General features: G+C 37.3%; 1 protein-coding gene across 1 annotated transcript; it reads left to right on the top strand.

The window, feature by feature from the left end:
• Window positions 1-12,997: 12,997 nt before the first annotated feature.
• On the top strand, window positions 12,998-20,807 carry LOC135627831 (GDSL esterase/lipase At5g62930-like). The gene is made up of 6 exons (XM_065134178.1): window positions 12,998-13,205; window positions 15,541-15,618; window positions 15,845-15,985; window positions 16,706-16,782; window positions 17,757-17,921; window positions 20,353-20,807. Exons 1-6 carry the CDS (start codon window positions 13,098-13,100, stop codon window positions 20,516-20,518), a joined length of 735 nt encoding a protein of 244 aa, XP_064990250.1. The 5' UTR covers window positions 12,998-13,097; the 3' UTR covers window positions 20,519-20,807.
• The last annotated feature ends 78 nt before the right edge of the window (window positions 20,808-20,885 follow it).

Here is a 20,885-nt window from a genome sequence, read left to right as displayed (position 1 = left end):
AGGGATATATAGTACATGTGCTCATTGAAGAATGAATTTACTGATTGATCTACTCATGAAAAGTTGAATAGTTAATGATACCTCAGTGTTAGATAATGATTTTTATTTTTATTTTATTTAGGTTTAATTAATTTGAGTTTTCTTGGCTATTGTTATACTTGGACTATAAGTAATTTAATTTATCTCACATTTCTTACTAATATCTTAGTTTATCATCATCCTAAGGTCTTATCAGATCATGCCCCCCTCCTAGTTAATCTCAATTTAATTACTAAAAAACCCACTTTGTAGGTCTCCTATATTCTAATATACAATCTTTTAGTTCAAAAATTTTTGATAGATAGACTTGTTGTCTCTCTTTATTGCAGCATCTACACTTTAATCTATCTAATATGGAAAAGAGCATGATTGCTTGGAGTGAGTACTATTGAATCTCGGATTTTGATGATGAAGTCAATTGTCATTTGTTGTCTAATCTATGTGTTGAGATAAGTGTGCAGGATTAACTACGATGAAAGTTAGACAAGCAGCAGGAGTTGCGCCGAAGTCAAGTTCATGATCACGTTATGAGTTCGAGAGTTCGACGGAAGTTCGGACGGTCGTCGGAGGTTCTGCGAGAATAGATCCGAGAAGTCCAGAAGCTTGCCAAGCGAAGCTCGTCGGAACTCGCCAAGTGGATCGTCGCAAAGTCCATGAGTTTGCCGGAAGTCCGCAGAAGAATCACCGAGGGTACATCGGATGATCGACGGAAGTTCGCCGGAAACTCGCCGGAAGAAGCGATTGACGCATCGGAGCAAAGCTGCAGAAATTGTCTTAGATTTAATCGTAGTTAGTATGTTGATTAAGTTGGAAAATGGGAGGTGATCCCATTAGCTTAATCTTGGGGCAATTGGGCCCCTGAAAAGATAGAAAGTGGGCCGAATGGAGCTAACCATTCGGACCCTGATTGCACCAGGAGATGCAACCGCCTAGGCCAAGAGGTGGCACCGCCTTGGCTAAGCCTCCCAGCGAGAATGGGCGGTGCAACCTCCCCAGCCAGGAGGTGGCACCGCCTGGGCTCAGTCTTCGAGCAAGACTGGGCGGTGCAACCTCCCTGATAGAGAGGTGGCACCGCCTGGGCTCAGTCTTCGAGCAAGACTGGGCGGTGCAACCTCCCTGACAGAGAGGTGGCACCGCTTGGGCTCAGTCTTCGAGCAAGACTGGGCGGTGCAACCTCCCTGACAGAGAGGTAGCATCGCCTGAGCTCGGTCTTCGAGCTCTGCCAGGCGGTGCAACCTCTCCAGTCAAGAGGTGCAATCGCCTGATCCCGAAATTTCGGGATTTGATCGTTTTGAGCTCCAAATTTGAATTGGGTTGGGGCCTATAAATACCCCACCCATTCAGCACTGAAGGGACAATGATCTACACCGAATTCTTGATCTTTTCAGTGATTCTAAGAGCTCAAATTTGTGTAAAGTCCAAAAGTTCTCCTCTTTTCTGTTCTTCAAGTCTTGAGTTGTAAAGAGAGGAGAGAAAGGATCTGTAAGGGTTGTCTCTTGAGCCCGTCAAAAGGAGAGAAACTGTAAAAGGGCAGTTGGCCTTCGCCCATTGAAGGAAGGCAGCTAGTTGACGTCGGTGACCTCGTCGGAGGAGGAAGCCAAAAGTGGAGTAGGTCAAGACTGACCGAACCACTCTAAATCTCTGGTTTGCTTTTATTTCGAGTACCTTATCATTACTGCAAACCTCCTATATAACTACTGCTCTCTGCGCCTTTACGAACAAGTTCTAAGCGCTGATCTTTCCGAATCTGGATTCAGACGTCAACAGGTGTTTTCGTACGATCTTTACATTGCAGCTTACATTTACGTCTTGAATCTGTTTATAACTACGAACTGTCTTCTGTGCTTTTACGAACGAGATTCCTTGCAGTTTACATTTACATTTTGATTCTATTTATAACTGCAAACTGTCTTCTGCAATTTTACGAACAAGTTTCAACATTTAGACGTAAAACTGTATTTAGACGTAAATCGGCTTTCCTCACACAATCATCAGATTTCAGTTTACGTTTACGTCTTGATTTCAACTGCATACTGCCTTCTGCGAGTATACAAACGAGTTTCAAAGTTCAGACGTAAATCTGCGTTTAGACGTAAATCTGCGTTTAGACGTAAATCTGCTTTCTGTAGATTACTTTTTGAGCTGTACAATAGCAGCACATTGTCTTTATACTTCTGCTTAAACTACGCTTAGACGCAAACTGTGTTTAGACGCAATCTGCGCTTAGATGCAAACTGCGCAATCTGCGCTTGGACGCAAACTGCGCTTAGACGCAATCTGAGTTTAGACGCAATCTGCATTTAGACGCAAACTGCGTTTAGACGCTAACTGTGTTTACACGTAAACTGCACTTAATCATAAGTAATCTTAGAATCGGCTTTTGCATCAAAATAGTTTTTATCGAACGAACGCAGCTTTCGTTTTTAATCGCTGAAAAATTTTCGCTGCACTAATTCACCCCCCCTCTTAGTGCTCTCGATCCTAACAATTGGTATCAGAGCAAGGTTAACTCTCTAACGGACTAAAACCCAAAGAGAAATGGCATACGCCAGAAACCAAGAGGGGCATTCTATTACGCGTCCACCCATGTTTAGTGGGACGGACTACACCTACTGAAAGACCCGAATGAGGATCTTTCTTATTTCTATGGATTTTGAACTATGGAATCTTGTCGAAAACGGATTTTCAAAGTCTTCTCTTCCAATGATCGATTGGAATGATTTGGAGAAGAAGGCTTTCGCTCTTAATGCAAAGGCTATGAATGCCTTATTTTGTGCACTTGATAAAAACGAGTTTAACCGTGTTTCAACTTGTGAAACTGCATTTGATATTTGGCACACACTCGAAGTGACCCATGAGGGCACAAGTAGAGTAAAAGAGTCAAAAATCAATTTGCTGTTACATTCTTTCGAACTTTTTCGGATGAAACCGAGTGAAACCATTGGCGACATGTTTACCCGTTTCACGGATGTCGTCAACGGTCTAAAAGGACTCGGAAAGAGCTTTTCGGATTTTGAGCTTGTTAATAAGATACTAAGATCCCTTCCTAAGAGTTGGGATCCTAAAGTCACTGTTATTCAAGAGGCAAAAGATTTGCGAAATTTTCCTCTTGAAGAACTAATCGGGTCATTAATGACCTACGAAATGACTTGTAAAGCTCATGAAGAGCAAGAAGACATTCTTCCAAAGAACAGGAAGGATATGACACTCAAAACTTCTGAATGCCACTTGAGAGAAAACTCAAGTGATGAGGAATGTAATGATGACTTGGCACTTCTAACAAGAAAGTTTAAAAAGTTCTTTAAAAGAAACAAGTTTAAGAATGATGCAAAAAATAAACTTGAACCCAAGAAGGACCAAGTAATCTGCTATGAATGCAAAAAGCCGGGACACTACAAGAGTGATTGTCCCCAAGTCAAAAGGAGAACGTCAAAGAAAAAGGCGCTTCAAGCAACATGGGATGACTCAAGCGCATCCGAAGAAGAGGAGTCCAACACCGAGCAAGTTGCTCATTACGCCTTAATGGCCATCGAAGATGAGGTAACAAATTCAATAGATGCAGATTTATCATTCGATGAATTATTAAATGCTTTCCATGAATTGTTTGATGAGTGTAAGACTATCAGTAGTAAATACAAATTGCTAAAAAAGGAGCATGATAGTCTTATTTGTAATTTCGATAAGTTAAATGCTGAACATCATGATAGTTTAAGCCCATGCATAAAATGCCATGATCTAGAAACTCTCCAAAAAGAAAACTTGCTACTTAAGGACACCTTGAAGAAATTCGAGGTTGGTAGCAAGTCATTGAACATGATCCTTACAAACAAGGGTCACGTTCCCAAAAGAAGTGGAATTGGATTCGTGAGAAGTCCTCACCAAAATCCAACCACCTTCATAAAAGGCTCCATCCTACATATTCGACATCAAGACAAATGTAACTTCTGTTGTAAATTTGGACACGAGACACATTGTTGTCCATTCAAGAAAATAAGTCCAAACAAATTGATTTGGGTTCCTAAAGGAACCATGATAAACTCCATGCAACATGATAAACAATGCAGATCTATCTGTGAGGCACCCAAAAGCAAATGGGTTCCCAAAAATCATCCCTTCCTATAAAAACATTAAAATTTTAGGCCGGAGCAAGAAATAATATTCTGCTCCTTGACTCTCGATAGTCATAAACCAAGAGTCAAAAAGGAACTCGCAACGCTTAAGCAACAAGTGGAAGTTATGAAATCACAAATACGATTTGGATACAACCTTATTAGAAACATATGATATCCAAATTCACATATCCCCTTGATCTTCGAACCCATCAACACTATCATCTACGAATTAACTCTTGAAGAAACTAAATATGTCATGATTTTAAAAGGGATACCAAACAAACTATCAACATACGTATGACATATACACGTTAAAAGATCTATCTTAATAAACATTAACTGCTCTGAAATTAAAAAAAAAAAAAAGACTCTCCTCAAGGCAAAATCACATTAGGTGCTCACTGGCTGCAGGCGGTGGCACCTCCAGCTACCACGGGTTGCCAGAGGTTGCACCGCTCCAGCCAGAGGTGCAACCGCCCGCAACTCTGCCTTTTTAAACCCACGCTAGGGCCAGCAGTGGAACCGACCCCAACTCACTCCCATTTCCTCTTCTACTCTCCCAAGTCTCCTCCATTCTCATTTCACTCCTCTAAGCCTTCCAAATACCTCCCATTTCGAAGCAAAACATCAAGAATCCTTCCTTCTCTTAAAGAGTTCACAAAGGTACTCTCTAAGAAGCCCTTAAATTCTGTTTTGTTCTTCATTTACTCTTGCTCATCATCATCCCTCTAAACAACAGTAGTTATGGGATCTAGAAGATCCTCAAGGGACAAGGGAAAGAGGAGATTAGTAGAAGAGTTTGATTTCACTCTTTTCGATTCAAAAAACCATGCTGAAAAATTTCCCTCTTTCGAACTTAGATCTATCAATAAGGGAAAATACGTAGATCTAAATGAGCTAAGAGATTTAGAGACTATCCAATGGTTTGCAAACCTAGATCTACTTCCAATCTTGCAGATTAACGAACCCATCTATCCTATGCTAGTTAGATTATTTTACAATAACATACAAATAGATGATGAAGAAAGGATGTCCACCTATCTTTTAGGACAACACATCTCAATCACTGATAGGTTCATTTGTGATATGATAGGCATTCCCATAAAAAGCATAGGACTTTACTTTAGAGGATCATGGGATGATGAAAGTATTGGAACATCCTATGTTGAAGCCTTAGAAACAATCTTTGCCAATCCTAACATAACATTGGTTCCTAAAAGTTGTGAACATCTATTGCCTTTGAACACTAAGATACTTCATCATATCATGACTAGTATAATTCTTTCTAAACAATACCATCATGATGAAATAAGTCAATTAGAATTAGGAACTATGTACTTAATCATGAAGGGACAGGACATCTGTCTTGGTTATCTTATCCAACAAAACATGTTAGAATTATCTAAAAAAGATATGATGCTCCCATATGGTGGTATAATCACAAGAATAATTAAAGCTTACGACATTCTAATACCACCAGAAGAAGAAGTAATGAAAGTAGATCGATTCAGCATAATAAACAAAAATCTACTTCACCGACTAAGATGTTACTATAGAAACGATAACTGGGTTAGAATCCCTAGAAGGACTGATCACCCTCAACCCGAACCAGAACCGGAAACACTAGTATTTAGGGGTACCTAATCTCCTCCGACCCTTCCCTTTGAGGAAACACATCCAGATGAGCAAACTCATACATCCATCGAAGAAATTGGGATTCGAATGGATCGATTCGAACAGAGACAAGAACGGATTGAACAACGATAAGATCAAATCCTATCTGAGCTGCAGCAAATTCATAGTCAATTTGACTCCTTGTTTAGGCATTTTAATTTTTCACCTCATCAATGAACTTGTTGAACACCTGTTGTTGTTGTAAACTTCATATGTTACTTCTGATGTGTTGGCTGTAAACATCTATCGTGGTAAACATATATCTTGCGCCTTGTGGTAAAAGTTATCTCAGATTTTTATGGTATCATTATTGTTTGGTATGTGATGTGTCCAAATTAAGAATGCTGTGCTTTGAAACTAAAAGTTTTGAAAACCTTGTGCCTTGATTTCATTAAAAGAGAATTAGGAATGTTGATGTGTCCGAATAGATGAATTTGTTAAAATTATTTTTCGGACTATATTGAATGATCAATTCACTTGATTGCCATGTGAAAATCTGCAACAAAATCTTGTCCGAATGCATCTTATTTATTCGAATGCTATAAAACAAATTTCTCGTATACTTTCATAAAAAATAAGTTTCTGAAATAGATTTGATGAAGTGATTCATGTGTATGTATTCCATCCTGCTAAATCTTTACATAGACAATGGCTTAAAACAAAAAGGGGAAGAAGTATTAAAGCAATCTATGTAAAATTCCTCTAAGCTTGCTATTATTATTTTCCTGGTATCATAATTACTATGCTTTTTGTTGATGACAAAGGGGGAGAAAAATATGAATTGATAAAAACTGCCATGATCATACTTGCAAAATACTTGAGTGATGCTATAAACAATGTTATGATTATGCCATCCTTGCATCACCAAGAGATATATGAACGTGTGCTATAGTTTGCATTATGCCCTGAGTTGATATCTTATCATGTGAAGAAAATGCAAAACTTGCTAGAATATTTCAAATATGTGCATCATGTAATAGCGCTTCACAGCTTTAAATGATAATGTTCAAACTACATGATGAATAGTTACAAACACAATCATACAAACTTGATGATGTATGTCAAGCCTTGACATCATCTTTGAAGAGATACATCATGATGCGTATCATGATGGGAGTATTGATAAGTTTAACTGATCTAACTTATCAATACGTCACTTGAATTCTTAGGTCTTGAATTCAAGGTTGACTTATCTCAACTATGGCATATAGACAGGGGGAGTTAAGGATAACTCCATTATCAATTGATTGTCATCATCAAAAAGGGGGAGATTGTTGAATCTCGGATTTTGATGATGAAGTCAATTGTCATTTGTTGTCTAATCTATGTGTTGAGATAAGTGTGCAGGATTAACTACGATGAAAGTTAGACAAGCAGCAGGAGTTGCGCCGAAGTCAAGTTCATGATCACGTTGGGAGTTCGAGAGTTCGACGGAAGTTCGGACGATCGTCGGAGGTTCTGCGAGAACAGATCCGAGAAGTCCAGAAGCTTGCCAAGCGAAGCTCGTCGGAACTCGCCAAGTGGATCGTCGCAAAGTCCAGGAGTTTGCCGGAAGTCCGCAGAAGAATCAGCGAGGGTACATCGGATGATCGACGGAAGTTCGCCGGAAACTCGCCAGAAGAAGCGATTGACGCATCGGAGCAAAGCTGCAGAAATTGTCTTAGATTTAATCGTAGTTAGCATGTTGATTAAGTTGGAAAATGGGAGGTGATCCTATTAGCTTAATCTTGGGGCAATTGGGACCCTGAAAAGATAGAAAGTGGGCCGAATGAAGCTAACCATTCGGACCCTGATTGCACCAGGAGGTGCAACCGCCTAGGCCAAGAGGTGGCACCGCCTGGGCTAAGCCTCCCAGCGAGACTGGGCGGTGCAACCTCCCCAGCCAGGAGGTGGCACCGCCTGGGCTCAGTCTTCGAGCAAGACTGGGCGGTGCAACCTCCCTAACAGAGAGGTGGCACCGCTTGGGCTCAGTCTTCGAGCAAGACTGGGCGGTGCAACCTCCCTGACAGAGAGGTGGCATCGCCTGGGCTCAGTCTTCGAGCAAGACTGGGCAGTGCAACCTCCCTGACAGAGAGGTAGCACCGCCTGAGCTCGGTCTTCGAGCTTTGCCAGGCGGTGCAACCTCTCTAGTCAAGAGGTGCAACCGCCTGATCCCGAAATTCCGGGATTTGATCGTTTTGAGCTCCAAATTTGAATTGGGTTGGGGCCTATAAATACCCCACCCATTCAGCACTGAAGGGACACTGATCTACACCAAATTCTTGATCTTTTCAGTGATTCTAAGAGCTCAAATTTGTGTAAAGTCCAAAAAGTTCTCCTCTTTTTTGTTCTTCAAGTCTTGAGTTGTAAAGAGATGAGAGAAAGGATCTGTAAGGGTTGTCTCCTAAGCCCGTCAAAAGGAGAGAAACTGTAAAAGGGCAGTTGGCCTTCGCCCATTGAAGGAAGGCAGCTAGTTGACGTCGGTGACCTCGTCGGAGGAGGAAGCCAAAAGTGGAGTAGGTCAAGACTGACCGAACCACTCTAAATCTCTGGTTTGCTTTTATTTCGAGTACCTTATCATTACTGCAAACCTCCTACATAACTACTGCTCTCTGCGCCTTTACGAACAAGTTCTAAGCGCCGAACTTTCCGAATCTGGATTCAGACGTCAATAGGTGTTTTCGTACGATCTTTGCATTGCAGCTTACATTTACGTCTTGAATCTGTTTATAACTGCGAACTGTCTTCTGCGCTTTTACGAACGAGATTCCTTGCAGTTTACATCAACATTTTGATTCTATTTATAACTGCAAATTGTCTTCTGCAATTTTACGAACAAGTTTCAACATTTAGACGTAAAACTGCATTTAGACGTAAATCGGCTTTCCTCGCACAATCATCAGATTTCAGTTTACGTTTACGTCTTGATTTCAACTGCATACTACCTTCTGCGAGTATACAAACGAGTTTCAAAGTTCAGACGTAAATCTGCGTTTAGACGTAAATCTGCTTTCTGTAGATTACTTTTTGAGCTGTACAATAGCAGCACATTGTCTTTATACTTCTGCTTAAACTGCGCTTAGACACAAACTGTGTTTAGACGCAATCTGCGCTTAGACGCAAACTGTGCAATCTGCGCTTGGACGCAAACTGCGCTTAGACGCAATCTGAGTTTAGACGCAATCTACATTTAGACGCAAACTGCGTTTAGACGCTAACTGTGTTTACACGTAAACTGCACTTAATCATAAGTAATCTTAGAATCGGCTTTTGCATCAAAATAGTTTTTATCGAACGAACGCAGCTTTCGTTTTTAATCGCTGAAAAATTTCCGCTGCACTAATTCACCCCCCCCCCTCTTAGTGCTCTCGATCCTAACAAGTACAATCTTAAATTTTGAAAAGTCAATTTCAAGAACACCATTAGAGATATTCTAACTTAGAAAATAGAATTTGAACTCATTGATAATGACCATCACCCTTATCGCTCTTAACAATAGGCTCATCATACTTCAAATGCAATTGCACTTGAAGTGGTAAATAAAGACTAAAACTCAATGGATGAGTGAGGTTGAAAAGAAAACTAAATTCTTCTATAGTATGGTTAATATTAGAAGGAAAATAAATACTATCCATATTATTCAAAATTCCTCTCAACTCATCATTTTGAATATCAATGCTATCTTTCTAGATTTTGTGCAACGGTATCACCAAATGTAGAATGATTATCCTTTTTTCTTTAATATTCTAAGCCTTCATCATGTTAACTTATTAACGATTTAACATATAAGAAATCCATTCAACCCTTTCCTCGGTGGGCTTGGGAAAAGCTAAGGTCTAGATGACTTTATAATTATATTCTTATAATTTTTTTAAAAAAATCTATCCACACATTTTAGCCACATTTAGTGAATTTCACAAGTCTACTAGGATTCCTAAAAGTTGAGTGCAAATATTTTTTTATTATTTTATGTCTAAGATCAATAGTCCTAAAAATATTTTAAATTTTTGTCTCATTGTCTTGTGTCATGTTATTTACAAGTTATGACCAAAGTTCTCTTGGTTTAGTGCCTATTCTTGATACTATTATTGATCCGATCTCTCTTAGGTTGGTGCATAATATCTATAATAATATTCTTATTATTAATAAGATAGTTTACATCATGTTTAAATATGAATACTTTCATTTCTATAAAAACTTAATATTAAAAAAACATACGATCGAGTTTCCAGGGATGCTATTATCGATGTTAGGAGATGCCTAAACTTCCCTAATATCTTTATTCAATTGATAAAAAATTACATTTATTCTCCCTTTTTTTATTATTACATTAATGGGTATACTTTTAAATATTTTGGTGCTTTTAGGAGGATTAGATAAGGGAATCCTATATCCCCTTATCTGTTTATTATTATCTAATAATTTTTATCTTCAATTTTGGATGACTTAACCAATGACAATAAGATCCTCTCTTTCAAGGTTAAGAGAATTAAGATATCTCATCTTATGTTTGTTAATAATGTTATCATGACTATTAGGAGAAGTCAAAAGTCTTGTAGAAACCTTATCAAGGTCTCATAAGGTTACTCTAAATTTATCAACTTAAATATTAATAAGTCCAAGTTTGTCATTTATGTTTCAAAGCATTGTAATTCTTTTGCTAAGCACAATAGCATAATATCTGAAACTTTTTTCAATATGAAAGAAAGAAACTGGCTCATGAAATACATTGGTACTTTTATATCTCACAATAAGCTTCTTAAGAGGCTTCAAATGATCCTTGTTGATAAAGTGACTAATAGAATCTAGGGGCAGTAGAAAAATCTTATAAACTCCAGCTAGAAAAACTATCCTTATCAATCCTGTGATCAAGTCTATACCATTGCACTGTTTGATGACTTCTTATATTTTGGATAAAGTTATCTATAAGACCAATCATCCCTTTAGGAAATTCTTTTGGGGTTGGAATGAATCTAAGAAGGGCTGTAATCTTATAAGCTAGCATTCTATATAACCTTCATCTAGTTAGGAGAATGATAGTGGCCAAAAGATTGCTTCCCCTCCTTAAATGAGCAGAATACTCTTTGGATTAATATGCTCAAAGCCAAATATGACCCTACACCCTCAACTTATTGGTCTTAGAAAAATATCTTGAACTCTCTCAAGGCTTTAAGATCTGATTCCCTTATTAATATTGGCAGTGGCAGATCCATCTGTAGTATTTCATTAACTTTTTAGCCAAATTTTACTAACTTTAAAGAGGCTAATAATTTCAAGATGGTGTCTGATTTGATTTCATTTAACTAATAGAATAACTCTATTTTATTGCAAAATGTTGAGAAGGTAGCTACTATACATATTCGTCTAGTCCTTAATGATGATGCTTAAAGTAAGTACAGATTACTCAATAAAGAACAACAAGCACTTGACAATACTAAGGTCGATTGAAAGACTATTTGAAAGGTTGTAGTGGTTCTGAAGGTGAAAATATTTTTGTGAAAACTGGAATGGGATAGGCGGTCTAGTTTTGTTTGGTTCTCTAGATTTTTTGTTTTTTGTGTGTAAGGGTATGATTCATTAGATCATTTCGAGTATCTTTCACTTAAGTTTGAACTTTTGTTTAAGAATAGTTTTAAATAATTTTTGAATTTTTTTTCTAGACTAAAAAAAATAGTAGACAACTAGAAGGATGACTAGAAAAAATAGTGCTTTGTTACGAAGCACTGCTCCAATATGATAAGTACTATCGCATCGATTAGCCCTATCTCGGGACAACCTCGTTACTATTTTAATGCATTGTTATTGCTAAAGGCTGCTAGCAAGTGTTTGAATTCCTTAGACAATATTATTCTTGTTGTTGCGAAAGTAAAGTATTTGTACAGTAGATGCAAGCAAACGAGAAGTCTAACCTAATTTAGAGGTTAGCAATGAAAAGCCTGACCCAAGTAAAATAACTATGATGTAATATAATGGCTTTAATCGACGAGACTATGACTGTGATATGTCGACCTGAAGGAGGAGGAGGGGAATATTGGATGCAGCAGAAATTTGTGTGCTTCCAATCTAGTTTTGATTTCTTCATTGAAATTGATGTCGCATTTGTGAGCGTCAATGATATTTCATGTTAAGGATATCAAGAATAGAGGGGGGTTTTTGGTGGTTATGGGTTACCGTGAAGGTACCACTTGTTGAAGATGAAGGTATGCTGGCAGCCCCACAGGTTACGGTGGTGCACTTCACAACTAACGAGCTAATTATATTTAGTATCTCAATTTTTATATTTTAAAAAATTATATTAACATTCATATAGTTATAAAAGTGAAACATCTAAGTTCATTTATTCTAACATCGTCGATTTTATCGATGGAAACAAAAAAATAAAAGATAAAAAAATAATTTTAATATTTTAGTTAATGGTAGTGGACGATATCGATAGTGGTAAACGACAACATTGTTGATGATTGTGAATAACTATTATGGATGAGGAGAGCAATAACAAGAAATGAGGGTCACTCTACATTTGTATTAGTGGTTATTTTATCGCTCAACAATTACATTAATATTGATATAGATATGGAGCAACTCTTTTTGCTTTGCATTTGTATCTGTATTGACGAAAGGGTCACTTCGATAGCTTTTGTTAACGTTGACGTAAATATAGAGTGACTCTTACCTTTTATCGTTGCTCTTTTCATTTACAACAACTATCTGCGGCTCTTAGTAACATCACCATTCGTCACTATTAACGTTATCCGCTATTATCAATTGAAATATTAATATCTTTATCTTTATTTTTATATTTTTATTAGTAAAATTCATGATGTTAGCGTAAATGAACACAAATATTTTACTTTCGTAATCATATGAATGTGAATATAATTTTTCAAAATATAAGGATCAAAATATTAAAGATAATTAACTATTGAGATAATATGTAATTAGTTCACTTACTCAGTTATCATAACCTTATGATTATTTTATATTCTCATGATTAAAAATATTTTTAATTTTTAATAAACGAGTTTAATGTACAAATCATCGGTGGACTTAATTATAAATTTAGTGAATGAGACGTTCAAACCATAACATTTGGTAAATAAAATTTCATTATAAAGTTTTTTACATGAGATTTTAAATTAGTAAACTTTGCTAATTAGTTTTGAGGCAATAAATCGGTGGCTTTTGTTCGACAAGGAAGGCTGGTCCGACGGAAGAGAGACGTCACTCCATCCCATTGGCCATTCCCAGAGGATCCCTGTTAGTTGCCTCTTCGTGTCTGGAGCGGAGGAGCCGATGGAGAAGGTGAGGCCGCAGTTCGTTCTGTTCGGGGACTCCATCACCCAGCAGTCCTTCAGGCCCGGCGGTTGGGGCGCTGCTCTCGCCAACACCTACTCCCGAAAGGTATCCTCTCTCTCCTTGCCTCATCAACTCGTGCTTCTTTCGTCGACTACTATCAGATCCCGATCCAATTCGTAACATCTAGCAATCCATGTCGTATAGATCTCGCATTTCTATTTTGATTCTTAATTCTTATCGGTTTTTGGTAAATCCTATTTCCTATCTGCTGTAGAACTGTGGATTTTTTCCTGGTCGCTTGTCTACAACTCCTTTCGCTGATTTCTTACTGATTTTTTTTTTTGAATAGATAGCATGCTTCATTTGTAGATGTGATGAATGCCAGATGCAAGATATTCAACTTCCACCCTATGCGGCATCATGAGTTAACAGTAGAGTATGGATTGACGATTTAACTACGAAGCTTAGATAATCTAAGGGCTTTTTTAATTTTTTTTCTTAGTTCAAACTTATCTAACTTTACAAAATTAATATATATCTTATGACCTTTTTAAAGATAATGATGAAATGAAACTTACTTTACAAAAACCCATTTATATCGAATTACTTAAAGAACAAGAGAGAGAATTTTCAAAACTTACAATTAAATGTAATCTAGACGTTAATAGATTTGACTCCTAGGTCTGAATGCATATATGAAAGTGAGAAGGGAGAGCTCCAGAGAGAGTGTTAATATTTGTGTCAAGTCATATTTTCCCAACAGCTATATTCACTTGTTTATGTAAAATATTAACACTTAGTGATATGTTATATTGTTACCTTCTAATAACAACTTCTTTCTTTGATGGAAGAAGATATCAGTCAGAAGATAGAATGAAAAGGAGATGAAGAGAAAAGAAAACAGGAGTAAGATAAAAGAAATGGAAGAATATGAGAGGAACTATTGAAATATTTACTTAAGATAAGGATCAGTTCTACATCTTGTTATATTGTCACATCTCATCTACGTACGGATTGCATTGTGAGAGAAACCCTGATGCCTATCTCATCTTAATGTTTATCTTCAAACCTCAATCTTCGGCTCTCTCGGTGAGCCTCCCAGATGCAATTTTCAAGGGGAATGGAGACTTGGATGAGGGCAACCCTCTATCCTCTTTGGTGACAGTCCATGGGTAGCCAACCAAGACTTTTTAGCTAACATGGGACTCCCACTCTGCATATAACTCCTACCAAGTGAAGAGTTGGTAATCCAATTTTGAAGTGGAGCCCAATTATATCTGATCTGGTTGAGATATAGATATTCTGAGATGGTAAGGTCTGAGTGGACTGGCTAAATCCAAAGTCTTGACACTATAGACTAGTCAAACCCTTTTAAATCTGATTAAATTTGAGTTGAACTAAACATTGATAAAGGGCACCATGTTGTTGGAGCGTGTTGATACGGCCTATGGTTTCCTCCCCATGGTTGTCCAATTTTATTGAACATTCAAGATTGCAAGGCACCCCGTACTTTCGGGAAATCTTGGCCAATTGCTTGGCACTGGACCAGCTCAAGAAGGTTTTTTTTCCCTCCTAGTTCCTTTTTCACTGTTGTCGAGGTTGTGGGATCTCTTAGCCCCCCTTCCATTTGGTGTTGAGGTTGAGAAGGGATCTGGGTCACTTGGAATTTGCATCATACCACATGAACCCTAACTAGAACCCAACATAACTTGATAAGCTGCTGTATTTCCCCTTGGCCAATCCCTATTGGTAGGCTGTAGGGTAGGTCAACTATATCTAGTAGCTTGTGGCTCCAACCAATGGCTAGAAATTCCTCTTAACTTTGCCCCTTCTAGATTTCAGGTAGGGTCTAAATTCTTCTCTTTTTTCTAACTTATGCTATCCCTTATTCAATCTGATTAGGTGATCTCTTTGAGTCAATTTGGGTGGTATTAGGGTTGATCCTAGGAGTGAGTTTAATCTGGATTGTAGTGATCCGATTCCTACTCCCATTAGGAGTTGGAACTCGTTGATTTATTAAATATTGGCTAAAGTTGTACAAAGTTCTACACAAGCCAGAATATGAGTCCATGAAAAACTCAATTCATGCTTGCATTATTATGGTGGTGCTTAGCCCCTCCTCCTGACTACTTTGGCCTGCCATGTGGCCCAAAGTGGCTTGGGGCAGGTTTGGCACCCCTTCGATTGACCTATCCTATCTCCTGCTGGCATAGAAAGGGTTCTTTGGGTATTGTATTGTGTTGCTGAGTCTCCCTGAGATGTTGATGATTATCCATTGTTAATGGATAGTTACATGCTAACAAAATTCAAGTGATGGTGTGTCCCCTTTTCTTTCTTTAGAAGAATTAGATATGTCTGTCTTTGCATGTAGGGAGTTCTTTGTTTCTTCAAATGTTCCCTTTTTTGTGGTTTCTTATTTGCTATATCTGTTGCTTTCCAGGCTGATGTAATTGTTAGAGGCTATGGTGGCTACAACACAAGGTGGGCTTTGTTCTTGCTTAATCACCTCTTTTCCCTGGTATGTCTTTGCAATCTCTATAATTTTTTGCCTTGTTTTTGTGCATTCCATTTTGTGCATATTTTTTGCAGGACTTTATTGTCTTGCAGATGCTGTGCCAATAGTATTTTAGTTTTAGTTGAGTATATATGCTTGTTTCTGTTCGACCACTGAGTGATCATGTTTAGGTGTCTTGTTCATCTTTTCTGAACTAAAAGGCTTTACATGTGTGTGTGTGTGTCTGCAGAGCTGCACAGCACCTCCTGCTGCTGTAACTATCTTTTTTGGCGCTAATGATGCAGCCCTTTTGGGGCGGACAAGTGAACGTCAATATGTGCCTCTTGAAGAGTACAAGGAGAACTTAAGGAAAATTGTTAAGCATTTAAAGGTAACAGGGTTTATTATTTTTATTTTGTAATTGTGATTCTTAATATCCTTATATCTTGCATTGTTATCTAATCTTTGCTTGGCCTTTATGCTTGTATGGCAATTATAGTGGCAAGGACTTCAATTTCGCTCAGACTGTTCGTACTGATCGATATTTGTTGGTCCAGATCTGAACTAAGATGCTGATCATGTTTAGGAACTTTTCCAGGACCTTGTAGTATTTTAAAAGTAATTAAAGGTAACTTAAAATTATTGTAGTACATCACTGGAGCAAGTTGCTGTGGCAGTTACTCTATATTAATAATGATGTGAAGCTCAATAGCATTTTAGATTGAATAAAATGATGGGTCATAGTAATGACTCAATTAGCTGATAAAAGGTAGATCAAATTGATTCATGCAAGAAAATAATACACAAACTTCATTGGGTTGATGCGTTTTGAGGCTGCAAACAGCAGCTTTTAATAAATATCCATATGTGCTTTACTTATAATTTACTTAGGGTTGCTGTGTCTCCTGAAAATATAATGGCCACCTATAACAATAAGCCATAGCCCCATAAATCTTGAAGGTCTAGGATATTTTTATAGCTGATTTATAAAAAAATTGTTGTTTATTTAAGTTTATTTTCTGTTGGCATTTGCTATTTAGTACCAGATGTAATTTGTTAGTTTGTTGATGCATGCATATCTTATGATTTTGTGCATGTTGTGATCTTACAGGAATGTTCAGCCATGATATTGGTAGTGTTGATCACTCCGCCCCCTGTTGATGAGCAAGGACGCAAAGAATATGCACGGTTTGGTTTCTTTTTTTCCCCCTCCATCTTCTCACTCAACAATAATGGTATTTCACGACATTTGCTGTCGATTTCAGTCTTTTGTTACATGCTAAGTCCAATTACATATTTTGCACTCGTCTTTTATTTTTTCTTTGAGAAATGCATTCATAGACAATAGGGAGTTTGGTTGAACCTTAATGTGTATTACTCTATGAGGAATGGTACAATAGACACCTAATAGAACTCTGAACATAATTGGGAAACTAAAGTTCAAGAGCTGAACAAATTCAATCGCTGACATCAAATTTTGAATTGTAAAAGATATTACCAGAGAGCACAAAAGAATCTTCTAAGCATTTTTAGGATTATATATCAACTTAGGCATATCTGATGGATATTTTGATCAAGGTTGAAATATTGGTCTGATATATAGTTTGAGCAATCAGTTGGATTGGTACGCACCATTGGGTACCATAAAAAACCTAAAAAAAAATACATACCAATTAAATCTGACTTACATGGTCTAATAACGATCATCAGTCAGGCTGGTAGATATCAGTTTACACACTGGCCCAACCAGTATTTGAAACTTTAGTTTTGACATGATATGAAATTTGTAGGATATAGCTATTGAGCAAACAGCGAGGGAGGTAGTTGTTAGTGGATTAGAACACGTGGGTAAGAAGCTGGAAGGTATCCAGTTTTGATACGATATGAGAACTGATGTAATTCAGCATACCAATTCTTACAAGAAGATAAAGACAAAGCCCTCAGACCGAAACTCAAAATCGACTTTTTGTGTCATCCAATTGTATTGCTTTTAATAGTAGGAAATAAACAAGATTAAGCATTAAATAGTGAATCATGGGTGATATTACATGATAATTTTATAGGAAATGTGCTAAAAGTTCACATTACTCTGCTTATTAAAGCTTATTAAGTATTATTTTGTTAGACATTTCATTAAATGAAATTGCTTTTTTGTTACCAAGATCTGTATATGGTGAGAAGGCAATGGAACTTCCAGAAAGGACAAATGATAATACTGGTGCTTATGCAAGGCAGTGTGTTGAGCTGGCTAAAGAGTTGCATATTCCTTGCATTGATCTATGGTCAAAGATGCAAGAAACTACAGGATGGCAGAAAAAGTTTCTAAGGTAATCTCCCAGTGTGCTTTTTTGCATTTTTTATGCTGATGATAAATTGGTAAGTTATTTTTGTAACTTCAAATCCAAAGCCAGTCCATACAGTCTCCTTTCCATTAAATTTAGTCATCTACTCATGAGTTTTTCTTCATTTAATTTGGTTTTGGTGAGTTCTTACTAATATTAGATGGAACTATGGTAAGACCCTAAAGTCTTATCGTGAAAGAAATGGGAGAAATGGGGATGTTCTGATACCAAATGATAAGACCCTAAAGTCTTATCGTCGCTCTGATACCAAATAATAAGACCCTAAGGTCTTATCGTGGAAGAAAGGGGAGAAAAGGGATGATAATGATCGCTTTGAGGGGATCGGCCTCCTTGATCGCTTCGAGGGGATCGGCCTCCTTGATCGCTTCGAGGGGATCGGCCCTCCTTGATCACTTTGAGGGGATCGACCTCCTAGGGTTTGTCCACATAGTGAAATAACATTTGATTGATTGATTGATTCCAAAAGAAAATGTTACATTACTATTTATAGAGTTCCACCTAGAGTTCACCAGGACTTGGACTCTTAATAATAAATAAATATTAAATAAACTTCTACTTAACTCTACTTGAACTAAACATACTCAATAAACAACTGAATTAAATAGACTCAATAAATATTATTCAAAAGCTCATAAAAAGAGTCCTAACAAACTATGTCATTTAATTAGATGGAACTATGTCATACAATTTTTTAAATAGATTTTCTACTAATGACTTTATTTTTTGTGTAGGATTGGTATTTGACAAGTACCAGGGATATAACTTGGTATTTGACAACTGGTGACTGGCAAGCTTGATATTGACCGATACCACCTAGTTGTCCCTTATCTATGCACTAATCAACCATGAAACCTGAGAATACTATGTGTTACGTAATGGTCTGACTGGTTTTTGAGTATTTGACTAGTACCAGGGAGATAACCTGGTATTTGACAACTAGTGAGTGGTAAGTTTGATATCGAGTGATACCACCTAGTTGTCCCCTAACTGTGCACTAATCAACGTTGAAACCTGAAAATACTATGTGATATGTAATGGTCTGACTGGTTTTTGAGACCAAGTTTACAAGTATCATGTAGTATTGTAACTTAACCATACAACAAAAAATAAAAAAAAGGAGAAAAAGAGTATGTTAGCTTCTAGCATCATCACAGCCCTCTTAGCAGAGGATACCAGAGAACAAATTGTCTTGTATTTACCAGGCTAGGTCCTCTTGATTTGGCACCAGTATAATCAGAGTACTTGAATTATTGAATCTAGGACCCAGCGATGAACTATAAAAACAATTTATGACTTTAAGCTGGTAGTGTGTGTCAACTCCACAGTTTGACTCAAAGACCAACTGGACGGTTGTCGGTTGAATCCAATTCTTACAAACAGCTGACACTGTGTTATGCCATAATTTGTTATATATGTCATTGTATTTCAAGATATGTTTGAATATGCCTTAAGCTACGTCACTACTGTTGGAGTTTCTAGTTAATTAGTAATGGTTCAAAATACATGGCGACCATCTTTGCTGTATGTATTTTATAAGAATGATATACTCAAACTGGAAAGTGAACAATCACAAGGTTCTTGCCCACGAGTTGACTAACCAAAAAGTTGAATACTCTACAGTATGCAGATTAATGCAAATAGTTTTAATTGGTATTGCTTTCATACATGGCGACCATCTTTGCTGTATGTATTTTATAAGAATGATATACTCAAACTGGAAAGTGAACAATCACAAGGTTCTTGCCCACGAGTTGACTAACCAAAAAGTTGAATACTCTACAGTATGCAGATTAATGCAAATAGTTTTAATTGGTATTGCTTTCATTTATGGAGCTGGTGTTTAATCAGTTTCAGATCCTATTGTTGTAAAAAGTAATAGAATTGGATTAATTACCTATTTTTGCAGGAACAATTAATAGACTGACTGAAATACAAAAAGGTTGGGATCTTATCCATTTCTGGTATTAATTAATAGTTGTTCTGTAACTAAAAATGGTCTGTTTTCTTATTTATAGTATTTGAACTCTCTTGATAAAGGGTGCCATGCATGGTTTGCAATTAAAATTGTACTTTTTCTTGACATAAATATTTCTAATACGTGTGGATTCAAGTAAATGAAACATCTCCAATGCTTCAGTAGTTTGCATCAACTAATCCGGACCAGAAGTTCCTATACACAAGTGTATTGGAGCCTTCTGATAGTCTTTATATGTTACCAAGTCTTTAAGTCAATTGGAGACTTCTCAATCATGTTTTGATTCCATGCATATTTATCCATTGTACAAGCCAAGCTGAGATAGTGGTTTATGTTAGTAGATAAAAGCTCTGCCCTACGAGTCTCTCGGCAACACCAGATTACTACCTCATGATGCACTGATACAAATCGTTTTTCCAGTGATGGCTTGCACTTAACAGAAGAAGGCAATGCAGTTGTTCACGAAGAAGTTGTACAGGTTCTCACGGATGGCCACCTCCGAGCTGAAGCGATGCCATTCGATTTCCCTCACCATTCGGAGATTGACAGTGATCACCCTGAGAAAGCATTCGAGCCAAAGAGCTAGGTCCTTCCCATCTTGGTAACATGGCACATGCATACTTTACTGCTTCATTGAAATGTCAAGTGATCTTGGGGCACTTTACCACTAAACCCATATTGTTTTTCTTGCACTGGTTTGTCACTTGACTATTCAAGTGCATCTATTTGTTTGCATGCTTTTAATCCGTGAGCTATTTGTCTGCTGGGTAAAATAAGTACCAATTATCTGTGATACAATGTTTTATACCCTGTCAAGATCACTGTAGCAACTGAAGTATGCAAGATCCAGATGCTTCAAATTGATGTTTTCTTTATTTTTCTGTTTTTTTAAAGATTGGATTGAGACTTGTGTGTCCTCAATAGTTTGGTCTAATTCATGACAATTTTCAAAT

Source organism: Musa acuminata, chromosome BXJ2-11 (genome assembly GCF_036884655.1).
Source record: "Musa acuminata AAA Group cultivar baxijiao chromosome BXJ2-11, Cavendish_Baxijiao_AAA, whole genome shotgun sequence".
In the NCBI taxonomy this organism is placed as follows: Eukaryota; Viridiplantae; Streptophyta; class Magnoliopsida; order Zingiberales; family Musaceae; genus Musa; species Musa acuminata.
This window is presented reverse-complemented; position numbering and strand designations above follow the sequence as displayed.

Excerpts from the sequence above, each read along its gene's own strand:
- LOC135627831 (XM_065134178.1), top strand. The coding sequence starts at position 13,098 with ATGGAGAAGGTGAGGCCGCAGTTCGTTCTGTTCGGGGACTCCATCACC. Across the intron at positions 15,986-16,705 it reads AAATTGTTAAGCATTTAAAG|GAATGTTCAGCCATGATATT; the intron begins GTAACAGGGTTT and ends GTGATCTTACAG. Across the intron at positions 17,922-20,352 it reads TGGCAGAAAAAGTTTCTAAG|TGATGGCTTGCACTTAACAG; the intron begins GTAATCTCCCAG and ends TCGTTTTTCCAG.